Source organism: Haemaphysalis longicornis, unplaced genomic scaffold (assembly GCF_048455015.1).
Source record: "Haemaphysalis longicornis isolate Haplotype H1 unplaced genomic scaffold, Haemaphysalis longicornis Haplotype H1 scaffold_1, whole genome shotgun sequence".
Lineage (NCBI taxonomy): Eukaryota > Metazoa > Arthropoda > Arachnida > Ixodida > Ixodidae > Haemaphysalis > Haemaphysalis longicornis.
In genome coordinates this window covers 158671917-158699361 of record NW_027526203.1, presented here as the reverse complement: position 1 = coordinate 158699361, position 27445 = coordinate 158671917, and the positions used below count along the sequence as shown (strand labels likewise).

The window sequence follows — 27445 nt, the reverse complement described above, 5'->3', positions numbered from 1 at the left end:
GAGATGAGAAGGCTGGGGTAGGAATATATTCTCAGTCTCTAGATTGGTCCTTCTCAATCAGGCTGCATACTATACCCCGATCTTTCAGGCAGAATTATTGGCGATAATCTTAGCCCTTAATAAACTACAGCACAGATTTGCGGGGGTGGTTATCCTTTCGGATTCTCTCTCCGTGTGCACTGCTCTAACAAATGATTAAGATTCTTCCCTTCTCTGGTCATTCCGTTCATTCATTCCTTACCAGCTTCGCAAAATCCGGTGAGTGCGGGTCCCTGGTCACGCAGGGATAATCTTCAATGAACTGGCAGACCAATTAGCCAATTTGGCTCTTGGTGGTCCTGTCCTCGTGAATTTTTCAATTGACAGTTTTCTGTTGGGGGCGAGGTTCAGGCGCATTCAGGTTTTACAAATTAATCGGCACGATGCCCTTCGTTCATGCTCCGACTATATTCACCTCAATCCAGTATGGAAGCCTAAATTCTGCGAATCTCGTAAATGTGAGGTCGCAATGACAAAATTTTCCTGCAGAATGCCCCCTTTAAATTTTTATCTACACAAAGCTGGTCAGGCGTTATCTCTTCAATGCCCTTTCTGCAAGGCCCCCGAAACTATAGAACACTTTCTTTTAAATTGCCGCAGCTTTTCCTCGACGCGACGCACGCACCTTGAATACACGTTTAATAGGCTGAATCTCCCTTTATCTTTAACCGTTCTTCTTTCCCTGGGTGCTTCCGTCATAGGATATTGCCACAGAGATGTTGTGATCGCCTTTCATTCCTTTGTTGCGGCGACAGGCCGGATGCCCTGCTAGATAGCTATGTCTTCATTCGCAATTTTTTTCCTGACAATCCTGTTCTATCCAAAGGTTTCCGGGGAGGCAGAAGCCCCTCACCTTTCCCATTGGCCCATTGGCCCATCAGATCAAACCACGCACATATCTTTACCTTTGTTGTCCGGGAAATTTTCTGCCAATATTCGCTGAAAAGTTCGTTAAACTATATTACATAAATTCTGGATCGCGGCCTTTCACAGATTTCCAATGGTTGGTGCGCATTCATTTGCTTTTTATGTACCACCTTTTTCAATATTTTCGAAACCTGAAATGCTTTTAGGACACGGCGCATCCACTTAGATTAGGTGGCCACGAAAGACGCGAGTCAAACATTTCTTCCATGCATACATCAAATGACTTACTTTATTAAACTGGCTCATACATTAGAGGCCCTGGTGTATTAATAGAAACTCTCTCCAAAATTTTCTTCCCCTTTCGGAGTGTTGATTGTGCCGAGTGTAGCCATTGTTTGCGAGCTTGAGTGACGCGGAAATACTCGGCGGCCGGCTTTCTTTGAGGTATACAATACGCGCAGTCGATTTCCACCTGAAAGTCTTCTTCTGATCTTCGAGCTCCGCCAAGGTCAAGCCAGCGCCTCGTACGTTGTGCGGAGTGATACCGTTTAATCGCTCCTTTGTTCCAAGGGAAGGGGTGTGGAGAGGACGATAAAGCCAGCTCACACTTCGATGTTTATTTTTTTCCTACTTTTGTGTCGCCTCCATCGGAGCTCTCGCAGACTCAGTGCTTTCTGACTACCGCGACAGGACGCCCCTTAGAGCAGCGAGTAGGAAAAATGATCTACTGGTGACCTTGCACATCTGGTAAAAGTTTTGGATGTCGCAGCATGCCGTGGCCTCTTTTGTGTTGTTTACATAATCAGTGTTTAGCATTCACGGTTGAGAGTTTGTCTGCGGAGATAAAATCCACCGGTGTCCCTACAACGACGCTAGACCCCCTTTTATCTGATATGTTTGCACTCCTTCATACTACGATGGTAGCGGATAAAAGCAAACATACATTGAAAAAGTGACCGTGTATGATCCGATTTATACGGATCTGAGTTTACAGGGGCCATGTAGACGGCATATAACTTTGTTTTATCCGAAACATTTGGTGCTTTAGAGCACCCTCAGCGCTTGACCGGCAGCAAACGATGCTTTATTTACTGAGAAATGTAAGGAAGCCAAAACTTCAATTTATCCGCTTCATCGCCGGTTTCGTGACGTTAGCAATTATGTATTAGAGGGACTTACCGAAAACAAATGGTTAATATATATGTATTGGCTACTTGGCAGCCAACAGGAGCCGGAATCGAGGGTGGCAGTAGGGCCCTAGGAGGGACCTCCTTGGTAGGGCCTGCCAAATGCGCTTGGTTACCGTCGGCCTTCTCCCTCATGAAAATGGACTTTGAGTTTTTATAAACTTTGTATTGAGGTTCTATACAGTAATAAAAAGTTCATTAAAACTCATACCTTATAGACTGAACTTATGAAGAAGTCAATAAACTTTTTACCGCACAAACTTAACCAACATTCTATTACCTTCAAGATAATCAGTTTTAACTCATGCCATATTGACTGCATTGCGCTTCTATGGCTGACCCGCGGAGGTATGGGAGTACTTGGGAGCGGCGGCGCCTGGGGTGATCGGACGTCACCGCCGGACATTGCGAGACGCTTAAAAGCTCCGCTTTTGAAACTCGCCACAAAACCTGACACACAGGCGACAGGATGTCACCACTATACTCAATAAAAAATTTATAGAAAGCTAATTACGATTGATTGATTGATTGATTGATTGATTGATTGATTGATGGAAAGGTTTAACGCGCCGACGCAACGCAGGCGATGAGGCGCGCCATAGTGGAAGGCTCCGGATTAATTTTGACCACCTAAGGATCTCTATGGTGCGCCGAAATCTCGTACACACGGGCGTTTTTACTTTTCGCCTCCCCCAGAAAAGCGGCCGCCACGGCCGGGAATCGAACCCGCGTCCTCGTGCTCAGTAGCATAACGCCTTAGCCACTGAGCCACCGCGGCGGGTAGCTAATTGAGATAAATTTAATACAAACTCATCAGAAATTCACTCACACTTAGCTCATATGCTACAGGATGTTATGACTGGACACAATAAGAATTTTACAGAAATCTAATTGAGGTAAATTTAATAAAAACCTGTCAAAACTTTATTGAAATTTGTCTCACACGCAGCATGATGTTACGACCATAGTCAATAAGGATTTTGTAGAAAGCTAATAAAGATAAATTTAATAAAAACTCATGAGATGTTCTATTCAAACTTGACACCCACGCCACAGGATGTTGCGAGTATTCCATAAGAATTTTGTAGAAAGCCAATTGAGATAAATTTAACAAAAACTAATCAGAAACTCTCTTCAGACTTGGCTCCCACGCAACAGGATGTTGCGAATATACTCAATCAGAATTTTATAGAAGGCTTATTAAATTCTTTTCATAAAAACCCTACAAGAAACTCATAAAAATTGTATTCAAAAGCGTTACTGTCTCTCGACTTCACTCTATAGACTTTCAATTAAAACTCGGCGGCCAATTTGTGATGAAAACTCAATAGAAATATTCGATAAAATGTTAACAATATGTTCATACGATTGTTTTCAGCAATCTATATACCCAGTTTAATTCCCCTGCGATACACATATGTGGTGCATGCTGGGAACCTCTTTCCCTCTCACAGTCACGTCACCTCACCCAGTTTAATAAACCTCGGTAATCATATTACTGATTCTAGGTAACGCAGCGATGTCTCTCCGCCGATGGACTTTACATTTTTTTTTTTTCTGGGGGCCTTAGTTCGGCCGGTCACCGCTCCTACCAATATATGTATATGCTCAGTTTACACCTCACAGGATGTGGACGCGCCGCATTTCGCTTCGGATTATGCTTGTAGTCGTAATTTAGTGAAACTTTGGGGATTACAAAAAAAGGTGGTCACGTAAGCACCGGTGTCATTTCTTAGTGCTATCAAAATAATCATCACTAAATTTCAAGAACAAACCGCTCGTCCTGCAAGTTTATAAACCATGCAAGTTTTGTTTGCGTCTGATTTTGCGGGCCTCAGCCTATTGCACAAGGACATATAGTGAGGGAAACGAGTCGCCTCTCTTTTCCTCGTTGCATAGCTTACTTGAGTTGAGTTTGCGTTAAACGTTGAATGAGTGTTATTCAAACGGGAAGATCTTTCTGATAAACCAAGCTTGTCTGTCATCATCGACCCTTTAAGTGCCGACAGCCGGCCGAAAGAAGCCACGAAATTTCGCTACAACAAAACCACAAGAACTACTACACACTAAACTTTTTAACACCCTTAAAGGTGCTAAAAGGGTGCACTCAACATTTTGCACCCTTTTTGCACCTTTTAAGGACTAAAACATTGCTCCGGCACCCAATCATGAGGGTGCCACATATTAAGGGGTGTAAATCTTAACATTTTTACACCCTTTAAGGTGCAAGGAGGGTGTACTGAACATTTTGCACCCTTTTTGCACCTTTCAAGCACCCAAATATTGCTCGGGCACCCCACCTCGAGGGTGCCAAAATTCAGGGGTGTAATCAACAGTTTCATAGGGTGCTACGACCGTTAAAGGGGTGCTAAAAAGTATTTCTTCTCGATTGGGGTGTTACCACGGCACCTTATCGTTAGGGTGCCTAAAAGAACGGTGTGTGAATGCAAGCATGCAAAATTGCACAAAAACAGGCTGAATGTTTAAACCGCACATTGCACTATTTCACCGCCCGTTGAGAGAATAAATATGAACTCTCCACATAGACCAGGGGAAAGGCTCTAAAATTGCTGTTCGTAAATTGAACAAAACGTGCTGAATGTTTAAATTCCACTCTGCACTAATCTACTGCTTCGAGTGTATCACAAGGTTCGTTTCGATGTTTGGGTGCACGGGAAGGAAAGGCTACAAAATGCCTCTTGTAGTCCTATAAATAAAACTTTTACGCGAGGCATCGGTGTCCTCAACGAAATCGAATTTACCTAAGAATTTGTTCCCGTATTATTATGCCCCGGGCAAAAATTCCAACAAGACTTTCTTGTTGGGCTCACAGCACGCCTGTGGGGCCAATACGAAGTTCTGTCGGCACTCTATCGTTCCAATAGCCTAGTCTTCCAACAGGGAGTTTAACCTTGATGGCGTTTGTGGGGCCAATAAGAAGCTCTGTCGGCACTCTATCGTCCCAACAGCGTAGTCTTCCAACAGGGAGTTTAACCGTGATGGCGTTTACCGGCTCGCCAACACGATAAGTCAACGCCAACAGACGCCTCGTTCGTAATCAGCGGCGCGAGCGCGCCATCAGACAGAACCGACAGACGCCCTGAAGGTGGTTTTTAGGGCCTAAACAGCAGCGTCTATGTCTGGCATAGACGCTAGACGTCAACGTTTGTGTTCTGAATTTTCCCTTCAGTAAGTAACAGTCAGACGGACGATAACATAACTATGTGAAGATATGCTTTGGCTCATACCACGGCAAGCGCAATCGTTTGTGGCTGCAGCCTCGGTTGCTCTTCGTCCACAACAAACTGAATCGGCTGTACAGCTTTCTTCGAGGGCGTGTATGCAGGGGTTCTATCTTCCTTTTTTGCGCAGGCCGACGGGGGCGGTCGTGTAAAATCATTTTCGCTCGTCGCTGCCGTAGGGTTGCCACCTTCCTGGTTTTGGACCGGCCCGACCGGTTTTTTAAACAGCGGGCCGGTTGCCGGTCCATATCTAAAACCAGCCGTCATCAGCCGGTTTTTTGGCTTTTGTGCCGTGATTATGCCCGTTTTGGCGTTTTATAAGCGTCAATTCAACAACTAAGACGATAAATACGTGTCGACAACTTACAAGCTGCGCAAAGACACGCGAGCAGAGAAAATACGCGGGCGAGCGCGCTGCCTCAGATGGAGGGGGACCTAAGGGAAGAACAAAATAACGAAATTCTACCGCCGCGGTCAGCAATTGCGGTTACTTTTCAGTGAAGCACATGCAGAGCGATTAACCAAGCTCTCAATCACTTTCAGTACAAACGTTATGTTGATTTCGCTCTAAGAAAACACTACAATAAATGGCACTGCATGTTAAAAAACATGGCGTCTTTTTTCAACACAATCCCCCCTCCCCCCCCCCCCCCCCCGGAAGGCCCGTTGTTTTTTTCGGGGAAAGGTTGTAACCCTACGCTGCTGTTCTGCCTACCTGCTTGCTGTACCTATTACGTCGCCGCCACCGCAAATCCCCACTTGTTACAAACTCAGAGGTTTTCGCACTGTTAGCAGTCGTTTTACACGATGGGTTTGATGCGCCTGACATGCCAGGAGTGACATCGCTTGTAGTATTAGAGCGACGTTGCTTGTCTGCAAGACGGTGCCGGTCAAACAAGCGTTATCAACGCCATAATTCTAACGGCACATTCCATTTATTTCGTGGCTGCCGTGGCTTGCGCAGAAAAGGTCGGGTTCACTGCGATAGCTTTTCTTGAGTCAAATAATGGAGCTTTGGCTCAATCGCTTGCAGCGCTAGCAATGCGGCCTCGTCTGCAAGACCGGTGCGTGAGAAACAAGCGTTAGGACAGCCAGAATTTCAAAAATGCAGCATAAACTAGACCATCGTTAAAGGAGGCGATGACTAGACACAAGCAACAATATTCGTTGACAAGTTGTTTTAGACGCCTCGAACACCGCCCGCCGACATAGCTGTTTGTTAACGCGTCAGTTTACTGTTTTGTAGGTCAATGGTTCAATTCCTCGTCGAACGTGTTTTTTTTTTTTTTTTTTTTTACGTGAGGGTTTCATTAGCTCTTTTTTTAACGACCAGGGTAAGCACCTGTTCCTTCCTTTCTATCACGCCGACATTTACCGCCCTCTTCCTAACCCCAAAGTAGCTCGTTTTCTCGCACGTTCTCTCTTGAGAAGCCCGCCGTGAAAACAAAACCAAAACAAACGTCAAACCTCTTTACAATATCAGTATATATGTCAATTACTTTATGTGTATTCACTTTTTGTGTTTAAAAACCTTAAATTTAAGTTATAAACACATTTCAGACTTTGAAAGCAGAAAGATAATTACCAACATTACAGTAGTAACACAATTTTCGTCAAACATAGAGGTGCTGCATTTGAAGTCTGGCAACTATCTCTCACTTTTGTGTGTGTTTTTTCATGGCGTTTTGTGCCGAGTGGTTGGTGGCGTGATTTTTTAATCTGTTTTATCTATTTCAAGCTTAAATCATAGTTATAGAAGCTTTATGGGTGATGTCTACCCTTCTAACCTACGCGTGTGTTGAACATGGGGACCCCGGAAGAACGATCATCGCCGGATAAAATACTGCGCGTCAAAAGTGGATGACATTGCATCAGAACAAAGCGTGTTCGTGTGTCCGCGAGATGAAGACGACAGTGAAGGAGAATTTTACGTTGGAAACATCGTTTTTGCTCGGGTAAGTACGCATTTTTTATTATTCTGTATTTGGTTGGAATGAGTTCTGGTGTTTATGGGTCAGTAATTCGCTAGACCCCCATCTCGTTTGCTCTGAGAGCCTACGTGAGTTAGTATACTTGTTTGGCGCCCAGTCCACCGTTTTCGCAGAAGTCAGCATCAATTTACGCTGAAGCTAGACCTTGGCTACGATGCTCGCGCTATGGTACACGGCTGCTAATAATTTCACATCACGCAAGGCTCTTTAACACCGGGGCGTTTGTTTATGTGTCTCTCAAACAGTGCCTTTGCGGTTGCAGATCGCAGTCGCAATTTCGCGTGAGTGGCACAACGCTGTGATTAGTCCTCCCTCGTGAATACCCGCGGTATACCAAGAAATAACATGAACAGGAGGTTCCCTGGAAGTGCATGTGAAAACGCGTACACGCGATTCCATGGCTGGCGTCCTGTAGGTGTTGTGAAATCTCTCCCCCCCTCCCCCCTTCACGAATTCCGTGCAGTGCGCTTCGCAGCTATTGCGCTCGCGAGACCGGCGACCGTACGCCTCGCGGTCTTCGGGCCGCGATATGTGTGCTGTTCTCGTGAAGCTCGACAACAGCGAAATTGCCGTACTCGCTCGCCAACGCGACCCGACAGCGTACGCGTCGACCGGGTGCTGACGGAGTTGTGCTGGAAGAAAAGCAGGCAAGAGATGAGGGCGCACGAGGTGTAGTTAAACATGAGAATTTACAAAGTGCAAGGTGGAGAAAATAGTATGCAAGGGCCGGAAACGGTGAGAGAGTTCGGGCCGCGCGCCAGCGAGCGAGTGCGGTAATTTACGTTGCCGAGTTTCACGAGTCCGGCACGAATATGACGACGCCCGTCTGAGAGTTCATAGAGGTATAGAATTCACATACGTGCAAATTGAAGGTGAAATGCGCGCATGTGGCCTCGCAGGGAGTTAGCATAGTCTCGGGGTAGTGGGGGAGATTTCACAACGCCTACGAGGCGCCTGCCGGTTCTGTCAGAGTAGCTCTCGGGAAGTCTGGGGCTTGATATCAGAGGCATATGTATTGTTTAAATTAGTGCAGAAAATTGAGCCAATTCGCAAGTTCTCATTTTCGCAAAACCGCAGGCCATACAGAGACTAACAAGAAAGCTGTAGGCACTCACTCAACTCGATTTATATTGGAGAATTGAACGTGCAGATACAAGTCAGACATTGAAATGGAGGAGCCTCAACTATCACACACCAGTTCCGATTGAAAGCAAGGGATACAGATGAGCTGCTAGCATGCGTTCCATGCAAATTAGCTCAGTAGCTAGCTTTGCATATATCATGCATACCCCACTCACAGTACCTGCGGGTCTAATAAATACATTCTTACTGTGACCTAAATTTCACTTGGGGTGTTCCGGGAATGTTCTTATTAGTGCCTTGGAGGTTACTGTCTTTAAACGATTAAAAATCTACTTGATGTAAGCATTCGTGCTTTGTGTGTGCTCTTCTTGTATTTCAACAAGTGTCAGCACACTCACAGATTATGCACCTGCAGGTGCTGCTGCTGGCTGTCCTGGGTCAGCTGCCTTCCAGTCCAGTTTCAAAGGCTTTGCCAGGGCCTCCCTTGGCCAACCGACACTGCACCTGCTGTACCCAAGTACTGCCTGGCCTTTCGTTGGTGCTCCGTACGCTTTGCCGCCAGGAATGGTCATTCATCCATCATCTGGCCGCTTGGACCACCCGTTCAGAAGTCAGCGCATTTGCTCGACACATCGGTCCAGGCACTGCTGCCATATCGGTGCACCCACCGATTATGTATTTTCAGGTTAGTTATTGCATGTTGTGGAACTTGCCATGATGTATACCTGTTAGCAGTGCTGTGGCCTCTGATTATTTGAAACATTTTCATGAAGCAGTGCTGTGCGTATGGAGCGTGTCATTGCTTAGCAGAGATATTGAAGAGAATCTGGGGCTGACGACTAAAGGGCAAGAAGAGAAATTGAACTGACTTTGAAGCAAGTGTTCGTATGTAATCAAGCCAAGCAAACATTTAGGATCTTTCGATATGGTTTTAAACTTGCAATACAAACTGGTCTACTTCAGATCATACTGGTAATAATCATACTATACCGAAAAGTACATCCCGCAGTCTGTAGAATTCTGACAGCGCTTTTTCCGCAGTCTCTCATGACAGGCACTAATCTCAATGGTTGGAAGATAGTCGAGGTAGCACCAGTCTTTAAATCAGGAGACGGTACTTCACCATTAAATTTCCCTAACAAGCACCATATGCAAGGTCAGGAAACATTTCATCCACTCTCAGGTCGCTAATTATTTATAAAATCACAATATCACATTCGAGTATCACCACGGTTTTCACAAGGGTTACTTGAGAAACACAACTTTCAGGATTTGTTCACGATCTACATTGATCCATTGACACAGGCTTACAAACTGCGGTAGTTTTTCTCGATTTTTCTAAAGCATTCAATCGCATTGCACACCACAGACTACTTCTCAAACTTCACCCTAATGTCCTCACTTGAGCAAAAGATTTTCATTCTTCTCAAATGCAGTTTACTTCTAATAACTATATACTTCTTTTGCTCGTGCCACTTTGTTGTCCCCCCAGGCAGGTTGCTTGGTCTATCTTCCATGTTGCATATCCTCCCATGTAAGTCTATTTGCAGATGATGTAATTTATCACACAATTTCTTTCAACTACTACCGTCAATGCTTTCAATCTGATCTTAACACAATTAACTCCTGGTGCTGCAAATGGCTAATGTCGCTTATCTCTAAAACAAAGTACATGACTTTAACGGTGGCAAGTCTCGGATTGTAAATACTTACTTCATTAACAACAGCCTGATTACCTCTTGAGACAAAGGTGTTTTGGTAGGCCGGTAGGGGAGGGGGGATTGCATGGTGGATTTCAAAAGGTACATCGATTGGGAAAATAAGACGTGTGATTAATATTTTCATTTGCACTCCAAAACTCGCTTTATTTCATATGTTTAACCCACTGCCGTGGCTAGGGTGGTGTGCTGTGGAGGCGAATGTCGGTTAGATACCGTTTGGTGTAGCCGCTTTTCAGATGGAGGCAACACGTAAAGACGCCCGTGTTTGGAGATTTTGATGCGCACAAAAATACCCAGATGGTCAAAATTAATTTGAAGCCTTCCCCTACAGTGCTCCCCATATCCCAAGTGTAGCTTTGGCGTGTTAAACCACCATTTTTTTTTCATGTTTTTGGTATAGTACCAGCTGCTGTAGCAGGTGCAACTTAAAGGTAAAATTATACATAATGTTTCCAAGAGCTAAATATAAAGGCCATATTGAAGTGCGTTTATGGGTCTATCTCATAGCAGTAGTGAAAGGTTATATACTCTGGTGCAGGTTAAGAACGCCAATGGCTCATGTGGTGTAGTCCAGTGTTTGACGGAATGCCGTGTAGGCAGGTAAAAGCATTATTGCAGTGATGAAACGTAGGTCACTGACCAAGTCAAGAAAGCCATTTAACGGTTTGTGGCTTGTTCACGGTGAGCATGTATCGTGGAAAACGAAGCTATATATTGGGCATTACGCGGCGCAATGAGTTTGCATAGATATGGTGCAGATTGCCATCCATTATGTTGATAATGTTGGGCGTCGTCTGAACAATGAGGGACTCGAGCAGTAATCGAGAAGATAGATTGCACTCAGTTGTCAGTAATTTTGTCTTGTTCCAGTCGACCACGTGTCCCGTCCTCTCACGGTGCTCTGCCAGTGGACTTGTTTTTGCATGGCCCTTGTTCACTTCGTTCCAGTGCTGCATTAATCTTCTGTGCAGATTGCCCGTTTCGCCAATGTACACTGATTTGCATTCAGCGCATGGAATCTAATAAACAATACCCGGAAGCTTGGAGCGTGAGAGGGGGTCTCTCACGCTGACAATGTCAGAACGCAGCTTGCTAGTGGGCACATGCACAATGTATGCACTGCGTGTCTTGAAAATGTGTGCGAGAGTTTCACCGATGTGTGGGACGTAGGTAATTGCTGCACGTTTTGATGCAGTCGTTGTCCTGAATATAATGCCTAAAGCATTATATTCAGAAAGAAGCGAAGAGGGCGACTAGCAAGAATCCACATTGACATTAGCAGGCAGAAGCGTCCACAAGGCCTGTGTCACAACGTGCTGCAATTCTCGTCCTACACATCAATCAAACTTTCGCACGCATTTTCAAGAAACACATTGTACACATCGTGCAGGTGCCCACTAGCAAGCTATGTTCTGACATTGTCAGCGTGAAAGACCCCCTCTCACGCTTCAAGCTTCCAGGTGTTGTTTATGTTTTGAACAAAAAAAGTGCCATTTAAACGTGACACCTCCTTCCTTGCCGATTTCTGATGCCTGATTGTTCAGTTTGTGGGGATACGTTTAGCAGATTGCTCACATGTCTAACCTGTATTTCTGCTTGAGCAGTCAAACGCTGATGTTAGCAGTGAAGTAGGTGAAAATTGTAGTTTGATTGTAGTTGTGTGCAGATTACCTACATTGTGTTAATTCGTAGAAAAGCAAAATTGAGGTAACCCTGCTAACTGTTCCGCATTGCAGCATTTTATTATGCGAACGTTAAGGAGTTCAGCTGCTTGTTAAAGGTGAAATAAACAGTGGTACAAAAAGAAGAGCATCTACTAAACAGAAATATCTTCACAATCGCAGGATGCCAACGGTCCGCCTACAAACTTGTGTCCTGCATCGTTTCTGCTGGCTGGAGCGGTTCATGGAGCATTTTCCAGCTTCTCAAAGTTTGTGGTCAAGCGCTCCTCCAAGTGAAAGATGCCGCAGAGGGATCTTTTGTTTTAATGCCACAATTTCACGTGCTCAGCAGCAAATTTACTCGTAAGGCTTTTTAAATATTCATCACCCAAGAGGGCATGTTACCTTCGTCTTCGGTGGAATGTGTCTGCACTCAGGTTATTTGTGACAGAAACAAGTGGACCACGTCATGAGAGTCATTGAGGCCTTGTTGATTGTGCATGCTTCTGAAATGACATTTTCATTAAGCTGAATACTTTCCACATATTACGATTTGTGAACAAATTATGGTAAAAGTCATGATTAGTTGTACTACACTGCAGGAAGGAAATGCCAACATACGTTTTAAGCACCTCTGATATTTCAGATCGTTGGCTGGTGAGCAATAAAACAAAACTGAAATTTTTTAAAAGTAAAATCAAATATTCGTTGTCACCAGTGCATGACCATAGTAAAAGCTATCTAGTCACCAAATTTAGAATTAGACACGAAATGCCAAGAAAAATAGGGAAATAAACTAGACAGCTGGCTACAATAAACCAATTTGTAAAATTCCTCAATGTCTATCAAGTGATGATTCAGGCGGGTTAGTTAAGATGTCAGTGGGTTTACACACCCAAATTGCAGGGAAGCACATGAGCTCCCAATATTAACATGTTTTTAGTGAAGACCGTCTTCCTTCATTAAGCTGCTTTGCACATTGATGCCAGTCTGATAAATGTCCTGAATTTTTGTTATGATCAATCTTTGTATGGGAACCATATATTTTTATATGATGTCGCTGTGTATTTCTGAAACTGTATCTAGTCACTAATTCCAATTTGTCGTGGTCAGGTTTTTTCAACTAATTCGTAGCTTTTTTAACAATTATGGTATATTTTGTGTGCCTAAAGGAATGCCTCATTGCATGTTTAGCCTATGTAGTGTTGAAAGCGGACATTTTGCTTCAAAGTGGAATGTCGGGCTAGCAACAAGGTACTTCGCGTGCTGCTCACTTTCATTCATGCCATTATTTTTTATATTATCATTTAAAATTAAAAGCCAACCAATTTGCTGTCGTATTAATTTTGTCACCTACTTTATACTTTCTTTTTTTTTTCAACTTTGTGTAAGGATTAGTCGACTATCCATATTTTTATGATACCAAGGCGTTGGACTGGGCTAGCTGGTACATGTTTGAATGGATGAAAAACCATAGGAAAACCCAGGACACAGAAGAGAACGACGGGACAAACTTGTGCCGTCATTCTGTTTTAACTGTTTCCTGTGTTTTCCACTGGTTTTTTATGCATTCAAACATTTTTTATGAGTTTGTTGAACAGTGATTAGTTTAGGTGTGTTCAAACAATTGTTGGCTGCGAAGGCTCCCTGTAGCATTTGTATAAGTGCTCTCTGCTTTTTTTTTTGAGCCAATACCCCACCACCAGTCTTCATGAGGTGGTCTTTTGTAGAAATAAGTTGAAATAAATATTTGTTTGCATTGCTTTACATGTTTTGAAAGAATTTCTTGTTCATTCTTGTTTCATTCAACCCCGTTTCAGAATCCTGCTTAAGGCATTTCCTCTGTTATTTTTTTTTCAGAACCAGGAAGGGTGCTCATCCTCAGTTCTTGCTGAAGCAGCAGTATCCATACTTCACACGTGAGCTCTGAACACACAGTAATTATGGTATGAAACATTCTACCAGTATAAGCCTGCTTTGTAGACGTCATTGTAGATGTCAAAGCTCTTGACAGTGTAGTCCAATGTCTGGTGTAACGGGCAATGTCTACAACTTGTAAAAATTAATTTTGTGGCTATAATATTTGTGATTATTTTAAAATGCACGTCCACTACTATTTAGAATCGCTGTCTAAATTGGCAGCCATTTTCCTGGTGGATACAGAAAGTGAAAAAGCGCATGTGTAGAGATTTCAGTGCACCTTAAATGTCCCAAATTTGCTAAAGCTAATCCAAAGCCCTCCTTGTGGTGCACTTCATATCCCATATACAGTTTTGCGTAAAAACAGCTAAAAATTTATGATCAATTTAATTTTATTTTAATGTTTTTAAATGCAAATATTCTCAGTTTAAGCTGCCATATTTAGAGTAAAATATTTTGTAACAATTATATAGCTACCAAAGGTTTACAGAAAAGCTTTTTGCTTTTGATTGTGCACCTTCTTATCAAAAGAAAAATGTTGTTAAGAAAGGCAGAAGAAACCCAACTATGGAAATTAGCAAACCGTAAAGCTGCGGATAGAATGAATGTTTTGTAGAGAATCTTTTGCTGATTTCAGTTCTAGTCAACTCTAAAAAAGTCTATCGACGTAGAATGCTTACCGTGAGGCACCTCGTAATACTAGCCAAAACTAATGGGCCCTGGCTGTTGGCTTTTCATTTGCAACAGTGACAAATGACCCCACATCCACCAGCAGGGACATAATGCAAGGCAACATGTACAAGCTAGCCTCATGATAAAATAATGTTTTCTGAACAATGGCATTACATTTCAACCATGGGCTTCACCAGGGAACTTGTATGCATTGTTCTGTGATGTTTGCAGTTCTTGTTATTGCTATGTGGGGTCATTTAGTCTAAAGGTATGTTTATAAAACTCCAAATACCACCAAACCTTGCAAGTGCTGTACCATATGAATATTTTTCTGTAAAGCAAAAAGAATAATGCAAACGAAAATAAATGGCTTGGGTACCCAACTTTTATAAGTAGATTATGAGCCGCAGTACGGAGGGAACTATATTATGAGCCGCATTACGGAGGAAACTATACATTTTGCATTTGGTCTTCCTTGATATTGAACCTTCCTGCTCAGCTCAAGAATAAGGCACTAAACATTGCAGGTAGCTACCTTGATTGGAAGTTTGATGCAATGCTAAGAAGCCAAGGGTTTTAAGGTTCAAGGAAGTTTTGTGTGGTTGAAGTGTTGCACACCTAATTGCTTTCACTGCACAGCATGGTTAGGCTCTGCAGTGAATCTCGAAGGATGTGTACTGCAGTTCGGCAAAGTGAACATATAATTGGTTTTTTACGAAGTTTTGGGTAATCAACTACCTCTAAAGTTATAACTGTACTGAGATGTGGCTCCTGACTTTTTAAATTGATGTTTTAACAATCGGTGACACAAGTTCAAGGAAATTATCAGCTGATGTTGAGCTTCAATGGAATGTCTCACAGAACCGAGCTTGGAAAGCACGAATGTTTCATACCATAATCGTGTGTGATATTGTGCAATATGTGGTCTCACACCTGCTGCACCTGTGAACCGAGGATGACGCACCCGTTTTGTACCCCTTTAGGTGGGTGCTTTTGCAGAAGATGCTCCTACAGATTGGGGTGCTAAGTAGCACCCTAGGATACTTTTAGGCGGAAAAGGGTGTTTATAAGGCACCTGTCTTCTGGGGTGCTTCACAGAGGGTGCTCCTGCGGCGACAAAATCCAAGCACCCTAAAGGGCGTAAAATATTCAGTTTTTAGGGTGCTCCTGCGGCGACAAGCTGAAGCACCCTTTTGGGCGTAAAAATTTTTAGTGTGTACTAAAAAAACACCGCCAGCATCAGCCGAGAAACCGTTTCGAAAAACCATCCCCTTTCCTTTTCGGAACCAAAGCCGAAGTTGAGCTTGTTTTAAAATTAAATAAATTTAACATTTAAAGTGCGGTAAGAAGGCGCCATTTGTGCCACTGCATGCATATATTGACCCCCTCCCCACCTGTCCCCGTTTTCTGTTGTACACAAACAGACAGGGGCAGTCAAATGATTTCACCGGTTTTAAACTCCACTTAAATTTCGGCGTGAAACAATTCCAAACAAAAATGCATCAATTGCAGCAAATTTATGAGAACAACAAAAAGAAAACGAAGAACAAAAACGTTCCTCGGCAGGAATTACCATCAGTACAAATGCGAACTTCTTCGCATGAATCATTTGATTGATTATGGGATTTACCGCGCCGACGCTAGACAGGCGATGAGGCGTCCCGTAGTGGCGGGTCCGGATTAATTTTGGACCACCTGGGGATGTCTAACGTGCGCCGAAAGCTCAAACACACGAGCGTTCTCGCTTTTCGCCTCCATCAGAAAAGCGGCTGCCGCGGTCGGCAATCGAACCGGCGCACCTGGACTGAGCAGCACAACGACATGCATAGACTCTTCGCATGAATCAAAGAACATAGTTCTTAGAAAAAAAAAATTATGAAAGCAGTTGCAATAAATCAGTAGGAAGAACTTTTATTCAGGCCATACCTGAACAAACGTTAAGGCGCCCGTTTGCCTATACGCAAACCCTACTTGACCCGCCCACGGGATATACGGCTCTCTTGGTTGTTGAAGGATCGAATGGCACGTGATAAACTAAACGCATATTTTTTTCCCGGGGGCATTTAGTTGTACCAATACCACATTTGCAATCTATTATTGTTTTTTTTTTAATTTCGGAAGTACACCATCGGCTGCGTTTACAATATACTGATTCCATGAGTACTTTATCCTTGTTCCTTCAATCGAACGTCGTCAGCGTATATACATAGCACTAATTTGTCAAACTCTCCGACTGGAATTGGAGACCCAGCGTTCACTCGGAAATTCTGGTATAGTACACGCGCCTCGATCACCGTTGCTATACCCGTCACAGCGCTCCCAACGTGCGCAAACATACGAAAAAAAAAGACGCCTTCTTGCTGACCAGAAAGGCGCTTGCGCCATTTGCCCCTCACTTTCCAATGGTCCATCTGGCATCTGGAAGCACTACACACATCTGAGCAATACTCGCCGCTCCTGCAGGCCGCGGTGGCTCAGTGGCTGAGGCGTTTTGCTGCTGAGCCCAGAGGCGCGGGTTCGATTCCCGGCTGTGGCGGCCGCTTTTTTGATGCAGGGGAAAAACGAAAGCGCCCGTGTGTTCGAGATTTCGGGGCACATTAAATACCCCCAGGTGGTCAAAATTAACCTGTCGCCCTCCACTACAGCGCGCCTCATCGCCTGTGCAGTGTCGGCGCGTGAAACTTCATAATCAATCAATCAATCAATCAATCAATCAATCAATACTCGCCGCTACATCGTAAACCGCCTTTTGAATGCTTTCGCCAATCGGGACCTGGCCGTCTCGTATACTGCTCACTGCTTGTACGATCTGTGTTTGGAAACAGCGCCGGAATATATGCTTCGAACAATAAACGCTTGCAAATTAAGTATTCTTATTTTACTTAGTTCGCCTACATCACGCGACTATAGTATGCAGTCATCGAAATGTATATTCCCAGCATTTGTCATTTTACGCTGTAAGCGTTGGTTTAAGTACATATGTGAAGGGTATGTGGTCTGCGAGTATATGCGTCCGCGTCGCGGAAAATTGACGCAGCTTTTGTGTTAAAGGGACACTCAAGAGAACTTCTGAACCACTTATATTGTTACAGCAATGCGCAGTTCAAGTCACGAAATCCTATATACGTCCCTATTTAGACAAACCCCAGGGCCGTAGCTTGCCCGTAATCCTCGGACGAGGAGACAGCACCAGGTGCACATCGCAGACGCCTCGCAGGCCATTACAATAACGTCACACTGGGTTACAATGTGCCCTGATGCTATCCCCGTCTTCCAAATTTCTGCGTTCGCCTATAGTCTGTGGGTAACGCTGACGCTATCTTAGTTCACACGCAGTTTACATATACGTTGAACCTGCTAACCGCTATCTAAATTCCTTCTCGAGGACATGCCAGTGTGACGTCATAATCGACGTCACCTAGCCAGCCAGGGGAGCGAAACCTTCGAACTAATTTTTCTCGTTAAAAAATGCAGGTACATAGGCACATTCTGTATACTTCAAGCGGTTAATGCAATTAGACAGGGGCTACAACTCATTTCGGTGCGCTGCTCCGTATGTATGCACATATCCAAGTCTCGCCCGAAGCGATAGCACAAATGCAGTCTGCGCAACCATTCTCTGCGCTGCAACAGTTTCTTGAAAATCTGGGCCATACTTCCATCAGAAGAACGTGACGGACTGTCAACGTTTTCTTTCTTCCTTTTTTCGTACACATTGCACACTCTAACGCGGCATATATAGAACTTTTCAACTTCTTCGTCCTGGAAGCTGCCATTTTATCAGTGGGCTGTTCTAGCACTCCCATAATTGGCGCAGTCGACAGGAATATGTAACTGCACATGCGCAACACAGCCCAGGGCATGCCCTGATCTTATGAAAGATTAACGCATGAAAAGGTGTATAGTATCACAATGGCGCAAGGACCACGCTTTAATGAAAAATTTATTTATTTTATTTATTTATTTGTAAATACTGCAGCCCCCCCCTCTTGGGGCTATGGCAGGAGTGAGCATACAACAGAATAAGTTCGAACAGCAATTAAACAGAGCGGCGGAACAATATAACAAAAGCCCAATGACTACCAATCAGAAATGGCAAACATAATTTTTTCAAGCGGAAGGGAACTGGTGTCACCAGACAATCCGTTCCAGTATTCTGCGGTTAAAGGGGAAAAAAAACTAAATTTGAATGTGTTAGTTCTACAGTGGTAAGGTTTGATGTTAAGATGGTGATTTCTTCTATAGTAATGGACGGCGAGGCAAATGAAATGTATGCAACGTCAGACAGTGCGCTAAGCTGAATGGATAAAACAGTGAAGCTGTTTCATAGAATGATTGAGTCTGCGCGTGCGTAGTGGGGTAAGTTCTATAGAGATACGAAAGAGCCAATGGTAAGTTCTAGGGATGCGAAAGAGCCAATGATCGTTCGAAAATTTCGGTGAATATATAGTGCCTTAGGCCGTGATATTGATCTCTACAACACTGAAAGCAATTGCAAGTAAACCCGCGCACATTGATGCGTTCAGTTGTCACGCTTGCAGGGTATAAAACTGGCATGGTTCTGTCTCCAAATTAATATACAAACAACACACTGCACAGATAGCAACTGTAAACACTATGGCGCCACACACACAAAATGACTGGTCTCGTGCAACTCTGCATAAAATGCGATTGCAAGTCACCAATATGCACAGGCACCAGAGGAGAAAGGATTTCATGTGCCAGGGCTCGGCGAATCCTTAACTCGCACCCTCGAAATGTTCCACGGGTTAAACACTCATGCACACTGTAGCAAATGCGCCGAATGAGCGATGATCACTCGAGATAACACACAATGTGACACGAGGGTTGCGATCGCGTCAGGGCTGGGACATGCGACAGGATAGAACCTCTTTAATTCGATCACCGCCCACCGGCGAAAGTATTTTTTCTTCAATTTTTTAGAGCTTTACGCGCCAACTGTACACATGGGCATTTGAGGCGCGCCGTAATGGAGGGCTCCGAATTTATTTACACCATCTGATAATATTTCACGTTCACCGAAATATCGACTTCCCTGTCGTTTTCATTTCCCGTTTTTCTCAGAAAAACGGCCGCTGCGGCCGGGATTGACACCCCGTCCCCTGGGCTCAGCAGTATAACGGGTTAGCCACTAAGAACCTGGCGGGTGGGAAAGATGTTTCTAACGCCAATTCCCGAATTATGGAAAGACAAGTTTTATTGTTTATTACAAGACCCAGAATGTTCCACAACGTATCCCTGAATTTCGAATAAATGAAAAACGAATTATCGAGGTTCTACGCGCGCAACAATATCAACAAGTGCGTCCAGTAAAACTACTCTTTCGAGCTTGCATGCGCATCCTGCAAATAAGGCTTCACTGCACTACGCTCCACCAGTCAATACCTCATGGCACTGCACCGCAGATTACTTTTTTCTTTAAAAAAGTGATCTGCGGTGCTTGAGAGCACTGTTTAAGTGTTCAGGGGATTAACGAACGTGAACTTGTTTTGGCTAGGAGGGGGGGGGGGGGGGGGGGAGGGGGGGAGGGAGCTTGGAGGGTTGGGGTCATGTGTGGGCAGGAAACAGTGAATTCACGCTCATCACTTAATATTAAGTCACGAAAAGCCCTAATCCGTTGACGAAATGTGGGTTAAACGGACAGACAAGCGATTTTTGTGGATTATACGCTATCTATCCCAAATTAAAGGGTATCACTAAGAACAACAGAAACGGTTCGCTTGATAGGGCCCTAGAACATTTGAAAGTGGAATTTTTAGATCCATGTATGCTGCCAAACGAATGCTGGCAACTATGACAGGGAGCCACGCGGAAACATGCTTTTTTTAACTGTGCGTGCGATGAAAAGGCGCATTTAAAAACTTGCCCCCAGCTAAAACCGTAATCAAATGCAGTCTATCGTATTCCTTAATGCGGTTTTTGAATCACGCATTGAAATCTACTGAGTTGTTTGTATACGTACGGTAGTGTGCACTTTTAGGCGCTATACATTGCGCCACCTTTGAGATTTCCGAAACATTAGCGCCGAATTAAAATTATTCCCGCCAATTTACTAAGAAATTCCTTGCAGATAGCCCACCATATTAAAATGCTGGCTTCATATGAGCTAAATGACATGGGCTCCGGAAAAACCGGTTGTCTGTCCCTTTAAAGACTCTCAGTTGCTGCAGCCGGTGCATTGTGTTGCACAATTCGCTTCCTGGCCCCCCATTTGAAAAGTAACTGCATCTGTTTGTAAAGTGGCCACCCATTCATCGACGCGTCCGCGGCTTCCGTACCATTTCAACTGCGGCGTTGTGAGGATACACGGAAGCCCAATCGTGTCTGCGTATACCGCTTCAGGCCGGCGTGCAATCCCCGCGTCCGGTTAGCATCATCCACGCGGTATTCGGGCGATCACCCGGACGTCACCTATCGACCACCCCGAGAAACCTATTCCCTTGCCCACATGCCTCCACTGAAGTCGATACTTCTGGGACCGTCAAATAACGCGGTCAACTTCCAAGACCATCGAAATTAATGCCAGTCAAATTTATTCGCTTTTTCCAGCGGGCCTCGATCATTCAGTGAAAGGGTGGCCGGTTGCGACGAACTGCTGTCTATGGAATCGCATTGAATGCTTCGTTTAATAACAAACGATTTGGTCGGCTGGTCCGTCGCATAGGCGGAAAACTTTCAATCACCAGCGGTGCACTTCTGACGTCAGCCATTCACAGAGCCCTGTATCCTGCACAGGGCGCATGATATCAAAACATACGCTTGCTTATAAGTACAGTTTTATCCCATTGACTGGTAGGCTGCCATGTCCAAAAAAAAAAAAAGAGAAAAGAACAGCTGAAATGAACCCTATGTGTTTAATGTGTATACCTTAGACGTCGGATATACAAACGTCAATTAAACTACACAGCCCACAAATCTGATTTCACAAAAAAGAAAAGCTAATTTATTTTGTGTTCACAACATAAACGCTATGGTTCCCAAAGAGTAAGATTGAGATAAAGATGTTTTAGGAATGTTGTTGAAAAGCACATGCTATCGTGCTTTTTGTTTTCCTTCCGCGCGTTAGAATGATCCATAATTAAACTTTTCACAGGTTGTTATACCGGTATACATTGCATACATAATACCATTATTAGCTTCAAGCATATCCAGAGCGAGTACGATGTCCGCGCTGAGCTACGCAGTGCAGCCCGAGGGCAGCTATAGAACATGTATGCCCGTTCTAGAGCGCGTATAGTGCACTATACCCGCCCAGGGTATGCTGCACCGACCCAAGATATACTGCAATGCAGGTCGCGGTATTTCTTTTTTTATTTATTTGTGTGTGGGCGTGTGAATACTGCGTTTAAGGAGTCGTTTTTCCCCGAATAAGAAGCAGCACACCGCAAATGTAATGCGGAAAAGGCCCACTTTCTTTCCGACATATATGTGGCCGCTTTTCTGCGCCGTCAACACATACATGTTGATTAGATAGCCCAGTTCGGGGGGGGGAGCAGCGACAGCGACAATCGTGCGTCACCATGCCGCAGCGGTTGGTGAATGGCCACGCGTTCTCACTGCAAACTCGCGCACGCGCAGACGACGACACTGTGAGTGTAGCACGCCCGATATGCGGAAGGAATGGCGGGACGCATAAAGGCCAATACTAAATACGCAATGCCGTAGTAGCCCTGACGAAGCGTTCAGGTCATCGCATACGAGAGTTCGCGAAGTATATGCCATGTGCACACAGCTGATTAAAATCCAGCTGGCGTGGACGACGCGCTGGCCAGAGACTTGGACGCGATGAAACAGGAACGAAGAGCGCATAAAAGGGAACGCGAAATTGATAGCGATGTGAGGATGAACAACACGGAGCGACATACACCGAACGCGCAAAGACCACGTGACGTGGTCGTCCAAATGGCACTTTCCGTCACCCGGGAAATACCGTGAGTTGAGCCTCAAAACGAAAATGGCCACATCGGCTTACGATATGCGCTCTGGTTTTCATATTGCGGTATACAGCCCGGCGATTTTCACGGCGAGGCGACGCTCATCAGCGACCCCCACACTGAACCGAAGCACTTCGCCCCATACCAGAACCAGTGGCCTAGAGTTGGGCCCAGAACTCATTTAACGCACAGTTCGCGTTCAACCGAAATGGAGTGTATAATTTTCGTCATATTTTCAGTACCGGTGTACACGTGTGCGCACAAAAGTTGCCAACTAAACGTATAAAGCCTGCGAGCCGCAATCCTGCAATGTTTGGGAGAAATAACCCAGCCACACGAGGCTGGATCCGAAAGTTGCCAGGAGGTGCTTCAGCGACGGATTAGGCGATGCAACCACGCACAACCCGCTTCCCATTCTCTGCGTTTTTCGCTACTAGTGGTCGTACGAAAATTAGGCTCAACGAACTTTGCGAGCCTCAACTCAAACATGATCGGGGCTTCAAACGCACGTCCAATGGGTGACCCCTTCGTACACACGTGCCGAATGCACGCGCCCGCTTGATGCACGGACGCGCAACTTCTCGAAATTTTCGGTGACAGCCGTTCAGGAGGGCACACAAAACGCGGAGCAAGCACCTTCAAAGTGACTTGAGACGGAGCGCGTTCTTCGCATTGCAGTTGCGGCGCCCGGCAAGCCCGGGAGCGACGCGCGGTCGCGAGACCGTCAGCGATGGCACGGCGAAGCCCGGTTTGCGCGATTTGTCATCGAGCTTTGAAATTGTGCGCTGGAACGATGCTGCCCGAGTTAGCTAGCATGGGCAGTTAGCTAGCACGGGTCACAAATCCTGCACGCGCCACGACCGGAGCTCGGGGAGGCCTCACCTCGCTTCTTCTGCTCGGCATCGTGGTGTTGCTGCAGAACGGCCGAGCAGGCCGTGTTGAGCGCGCCGCCCAGGTGGTGTCCCGCCATGGCGGCGGCGTGGTGATGGTGGTGGTGATGGTGCATGGCCACCGGCGGTGCGAGGGTGGCCAGCGTCATGGACGGTGTCATCGGGTCGCCGCCGGCCACCAGATCCTGCAGGCACAGCGGGTCGCTTAGGGACTCCATCGCCGCGCCGCCACACGACCCGGCTCGCGCGTCTCTCCGCGCCGGGGGGATTTACGCCAAGCCTCTCTTACCCTTCGCCTAGGCCGCGTCGCCACGCTGCCGCGGCATGCCGCCCTTTTTTTTCGCCCTCCTCCTCCTCTCTCGGCCTCCTTCGCTGCAGGCCCGACGTCGCCAACCGCCTCCTCTTCCCGCGCCGCCGGGAGAAAGCCCGTGCGCGCGTCACCGGGGGGAGGGGCCCCTTCGACCGCTCGGCCAGAGGCGGCCGCGATTGGCCGGTCGAGATCACGCCTCCGAGCCTGCGGCGAACCCGCCTCTTCCTTTCGCCGCCACCCTTCTCATCCCGCGAGGGAGAGGCGCCGCTCGGGGCGCCTCAGCCGGTGCCCCAGCCCCGGAAAAACGCCGCCAGCCCGCGCCGGTCGCACGGGCGACGCCGCACTCTCGCGCCTTCTTCGCCCCGAGCCCACGCGTGGCGGCGCGCAGGTGGGTCCCGCCGCCGATCACGCCGCTATCGCGGGAGGTGCTCCTCGGTCTCATCGCCACGCGCAGATTACAGTTATTTGCCGCGAAGAAAACGGCTGCGCAACGGGGACTACGGCGGTCCTCGCGACCAGGCACGGGCCGCGGGCGCGAAAAGCGAATTGCAGCACCCCCTTGCTCCGCTAGGAAGATTTGAACCGTGAAGCCCTTGAGCGTGCTCATCTTGGACTCGGTTGCTGTCGTCGTGCGCTAACAGCTAGAGGAACGCATGCATGCGGCCACGAGTGGGGCATAATGCCGTACTAAAAACAAGGAAAACTAGAATGTCGAAATCAGTCATTTCGCTTCTTCGGGCGCCGTGTGCTTAAAGAAGGATGACTACAATGGCTGTCGGCAGATTGTAGCATCACGAGTTGATGAGCTTACCGAAGAAGCTATGGCGCAGAGCAATGTCGCAGATAAACGGAGAAAAAAAAAAATACGCGGACTAAAGAATGCCAAAGCCCGTGCAATGTGGCTTATGTGAAACCTTGCAGGGATTCCCAGACATTTTGGACAATGCTGCCACAAATCCACCACTTATCCACCGCTTAACCACAAATCTACCACAAATCCACCACTTACCTCAGTTTTCGACAGATTCGATTCCTACAGTGCTTACCACTGGGAGTTTTGTGCGACGCGAGACCCGTATTGCACACCCTCACGCACATTTCTCGTTCTAGTGGCAAGCGTCAAGAAACGCCCCTCACACATGAGGGCTTACTTGTTTCTGCACACCTTGAACTATTCCTTCTCGGGATGCAAAAACTTGACACCTCTTCATTTATCCTTATTCTTCTGTAGAAGAATGAGGGTAAAAGTTCAGGGCCCTTTCCCGGCCGCTGCTGCTTCCTTATTAATTCGTTCCGAAATAAATTTCAAGAATACTGTTAGCGTTCAGTGTTGAGGTGACCGTACATGACGGGAATCCTTTTTCCACTGAAGTTACGAAAGGTCCAGCCAGTCAAATTATTCTAAATACTGGAGCTTTCTCTGCTTGCATGTTCGTGACAAGCACTATCCCACAAAACCAGCCTACTTAGTCGTATCTCCGGCGTAAGGGCCCGAAGGTTCACGCCAAAGAAGCGAGGTATCGTCACATCATTCACTCATAATGCCATAATGTGACGAAATGCGACCTCCGAATGAATCCAATGAACGAAACTCGACTGTGTTCCGCAAGCTATCAAAAACAGAGAATCCCGTTCACGCATGTAATTGTAGCGACTTCCTACATACATATTTCCGTGTTTATATATATATATATATATATATATATATATATATATATATATATATATATATATATATATATATATATATATATATATATATATATATATATATATATATATATATATATACATACATATATATATATATATATATATATATATATATATATATATATATATATATATATATATATATATATATGATTATTCGAGAAAGTGGCGGGGAGTACAGCCCGTTGGTAGTGTAGTGGTCATCGCACCAGACGCCTCTTCTGGAGGTCGTGGGTTCGGATCCCATCCGGCGGGCTTGTCTTTGTTCACTTTCTGGGCTGGCGTCACACCAGCCAAGTCTGAAAGTGGGCCAGTTATCACTAGTAATAGTATCGCAATCTGCAGTAGGCGGAACCTCTATCGAAACACAGAACAAAACGGAGCAGCTTCGCGCCGATCGTCACTGCCTAGCATGCGCAATAACGCGAACGGCAATTAAACTTCGCAGTTCGATAACTCGGAGTACGGATGCGCTAGAAGAATTCTGCGAAATGAAACTGCGTAGAAACACTATTGCGTGCAACGTTTCCCTACAAAAATGCCTGCTTACTTCAGCCACTAAAATGCTAATTTTTAAATTTTAGTAATTACGCCACCGACACTCTTTACCTAAAGCTAAGCGCCTAATTAAAAAAAATCGTGCCGTCTTAATTTTTAGTCATCCGGTATATTGCGCGTTGTTGTCAGGCGTGCAAGCTGCGCGCGGTGAAGTTTGAGCGCCCGAGAGTTCGGTGTGATTATCCGCTGCTCGATAGCAAACCCTCATGCGATAAAAATTATTTGATGATCTTCTTCAACAAAGCGTCTAACCACCTTATCACCGACACTCTAGCGGAAACATTTGCTCGTCTGTACGGATGATCAAAGCACGTGGGAGGGCTGTAAAACACGACGGATTCAACTTAATCTGACGCAACCATGCATTCTATTCGGTTGCCGCGACGCCTCATCGCTGCGTCGTTACATCCCGGTTTGTCCATACCCCGTTCATTGTTACACCTCTTGTCGGCTCGATCGAATCACTGTGAGGGAAATAAGGAAAGAAAACGCGTTGCTTGATTAGCGATTATTTAGCAATTGAGTCATTTCCGCCGTCGAATAAACGCTGAAGGGGCAACCCGTGAATGTCGCACTTTGGTCAGAAACCAACTGTCTCAACGCCCTCACCGTCCATGTAAGAAACTTCCTTTGCAGTACCCGTTATTGAAAGACTTTGAAGTTAGCTATAAAGAGGCTTTGCAACTCTTCCGATAAGCGCTTTCACTCTTTCCTCCGCGTCTGGAAGCACTGCAAAAGCTGTAGTTATCGTCAGCACGGAGCGGCACGCGTTACGTTACTGCTCTGCGCTTGTTGCTTTCTTTTTAAAGTAGCCATCGAATGCGTTCATTGCGGCACCTGAACGAAAGCGTGCCGATAGTCGCTACACCGCTGTAATGACGTCATTCCAGCAGTCGAAGAACGCAGAGACCATGGAAAAGAGAAAAATCTTCTGAGAAAGTTTCTTAAGTCTTCGGTTGGGCATAGAGCCGTAATTTTTGGCTGAGGTACTTCGCGGCCCCCTAATCTAAGCAGTGGGTGTGTTGGTTGACTACTTTCTGCAAGCATGTAATATTTGTAAAAAAAGTTGAAATAAGTGTTGCAGGATCCCTTTAAAGCGCACTGTTTGCTTCACAATGCCCTGCTGGGCCCCGTTCATTCAGTCTTAGCGCGTGAACCAAGTTCTGCTTCCTAGTGGTGGGGGTCGATTTAGAGCCAAGGGAATGCCGCCACGGTGACATACACGTTCAGAAAAAAGCCAGCTTTACAGGTTACGAATGAGGCGAGTCTACTCGGAAGCTGGCGCTTTCGCCAGTTTCCCGCCATACTTGCTTAACATAAACGAAATGGCCGATAAAAATATAGTGAAGGTCACTAGGACATTCACTGTAAGGGGTTGGTCTCATAAAAATAGAGCCAGTTAGATCGAGAAGAGAGAGAGCAGACGAGGGGATAAAACTGCTCCTCAGCAAAACAATGAACATAAAAATAAAGGTTAACATTCGATGTGTGCAGTAATAGGTCGTTGTTACCTTCATTGTTTACAAATAAATAGTGGACGGAATTATCCGCTGGAGGCAATACTCAACTGTGTTGAATTTTGTGAAACGTTGCGCTTTCTTAATACTTATAGACATACACTACTACTGTACTTCTT

At 45.6% G+C, this 27445-nt stretch overlaps 1 protein-coding gene and 1 long non-coding RNA gene across 4 annotated transcripts in view; one reads left to right on the top strand and one right to left on the bottom strand.

Moving 5' to 3' along the window:
- Positions 1 to 23889, bottom strand: part of LOC144138479 (pituitary homeobox 3-like) — a 234308-nt gene extending 210419 nt beyond the window's left edge. For 2 of the 3 annotated variants that reach the window (XM_077670775.1, XM_077670784.1), the window contains exon 1: positions 23221 to 23505. In XM_077670775.1, the coding sequence (XP_077526901.1) occupies positions 23221 to 23446 (226 nt within the window). In that variant the 5' untranslated portion in view covers positions 23447 to 23505. The other variant, XM_077670793.1, reaches the window with a different exon arrangement.
- LOC144138473 (uncharacterized) lies at positions 6734 to 13558 on the top strand. Its single transcript, XR_013315890.1, has 3 exons — positions 6734 to 7290; positions 8825 to 9094; positions 11975 to 13558. It is a non-coding gene; the product is annotated as an uncharacterized LOC144138473 (long non-coding RNA).
- Positions 23890 to 27445: the final 3556 nt, after the last annotated feature.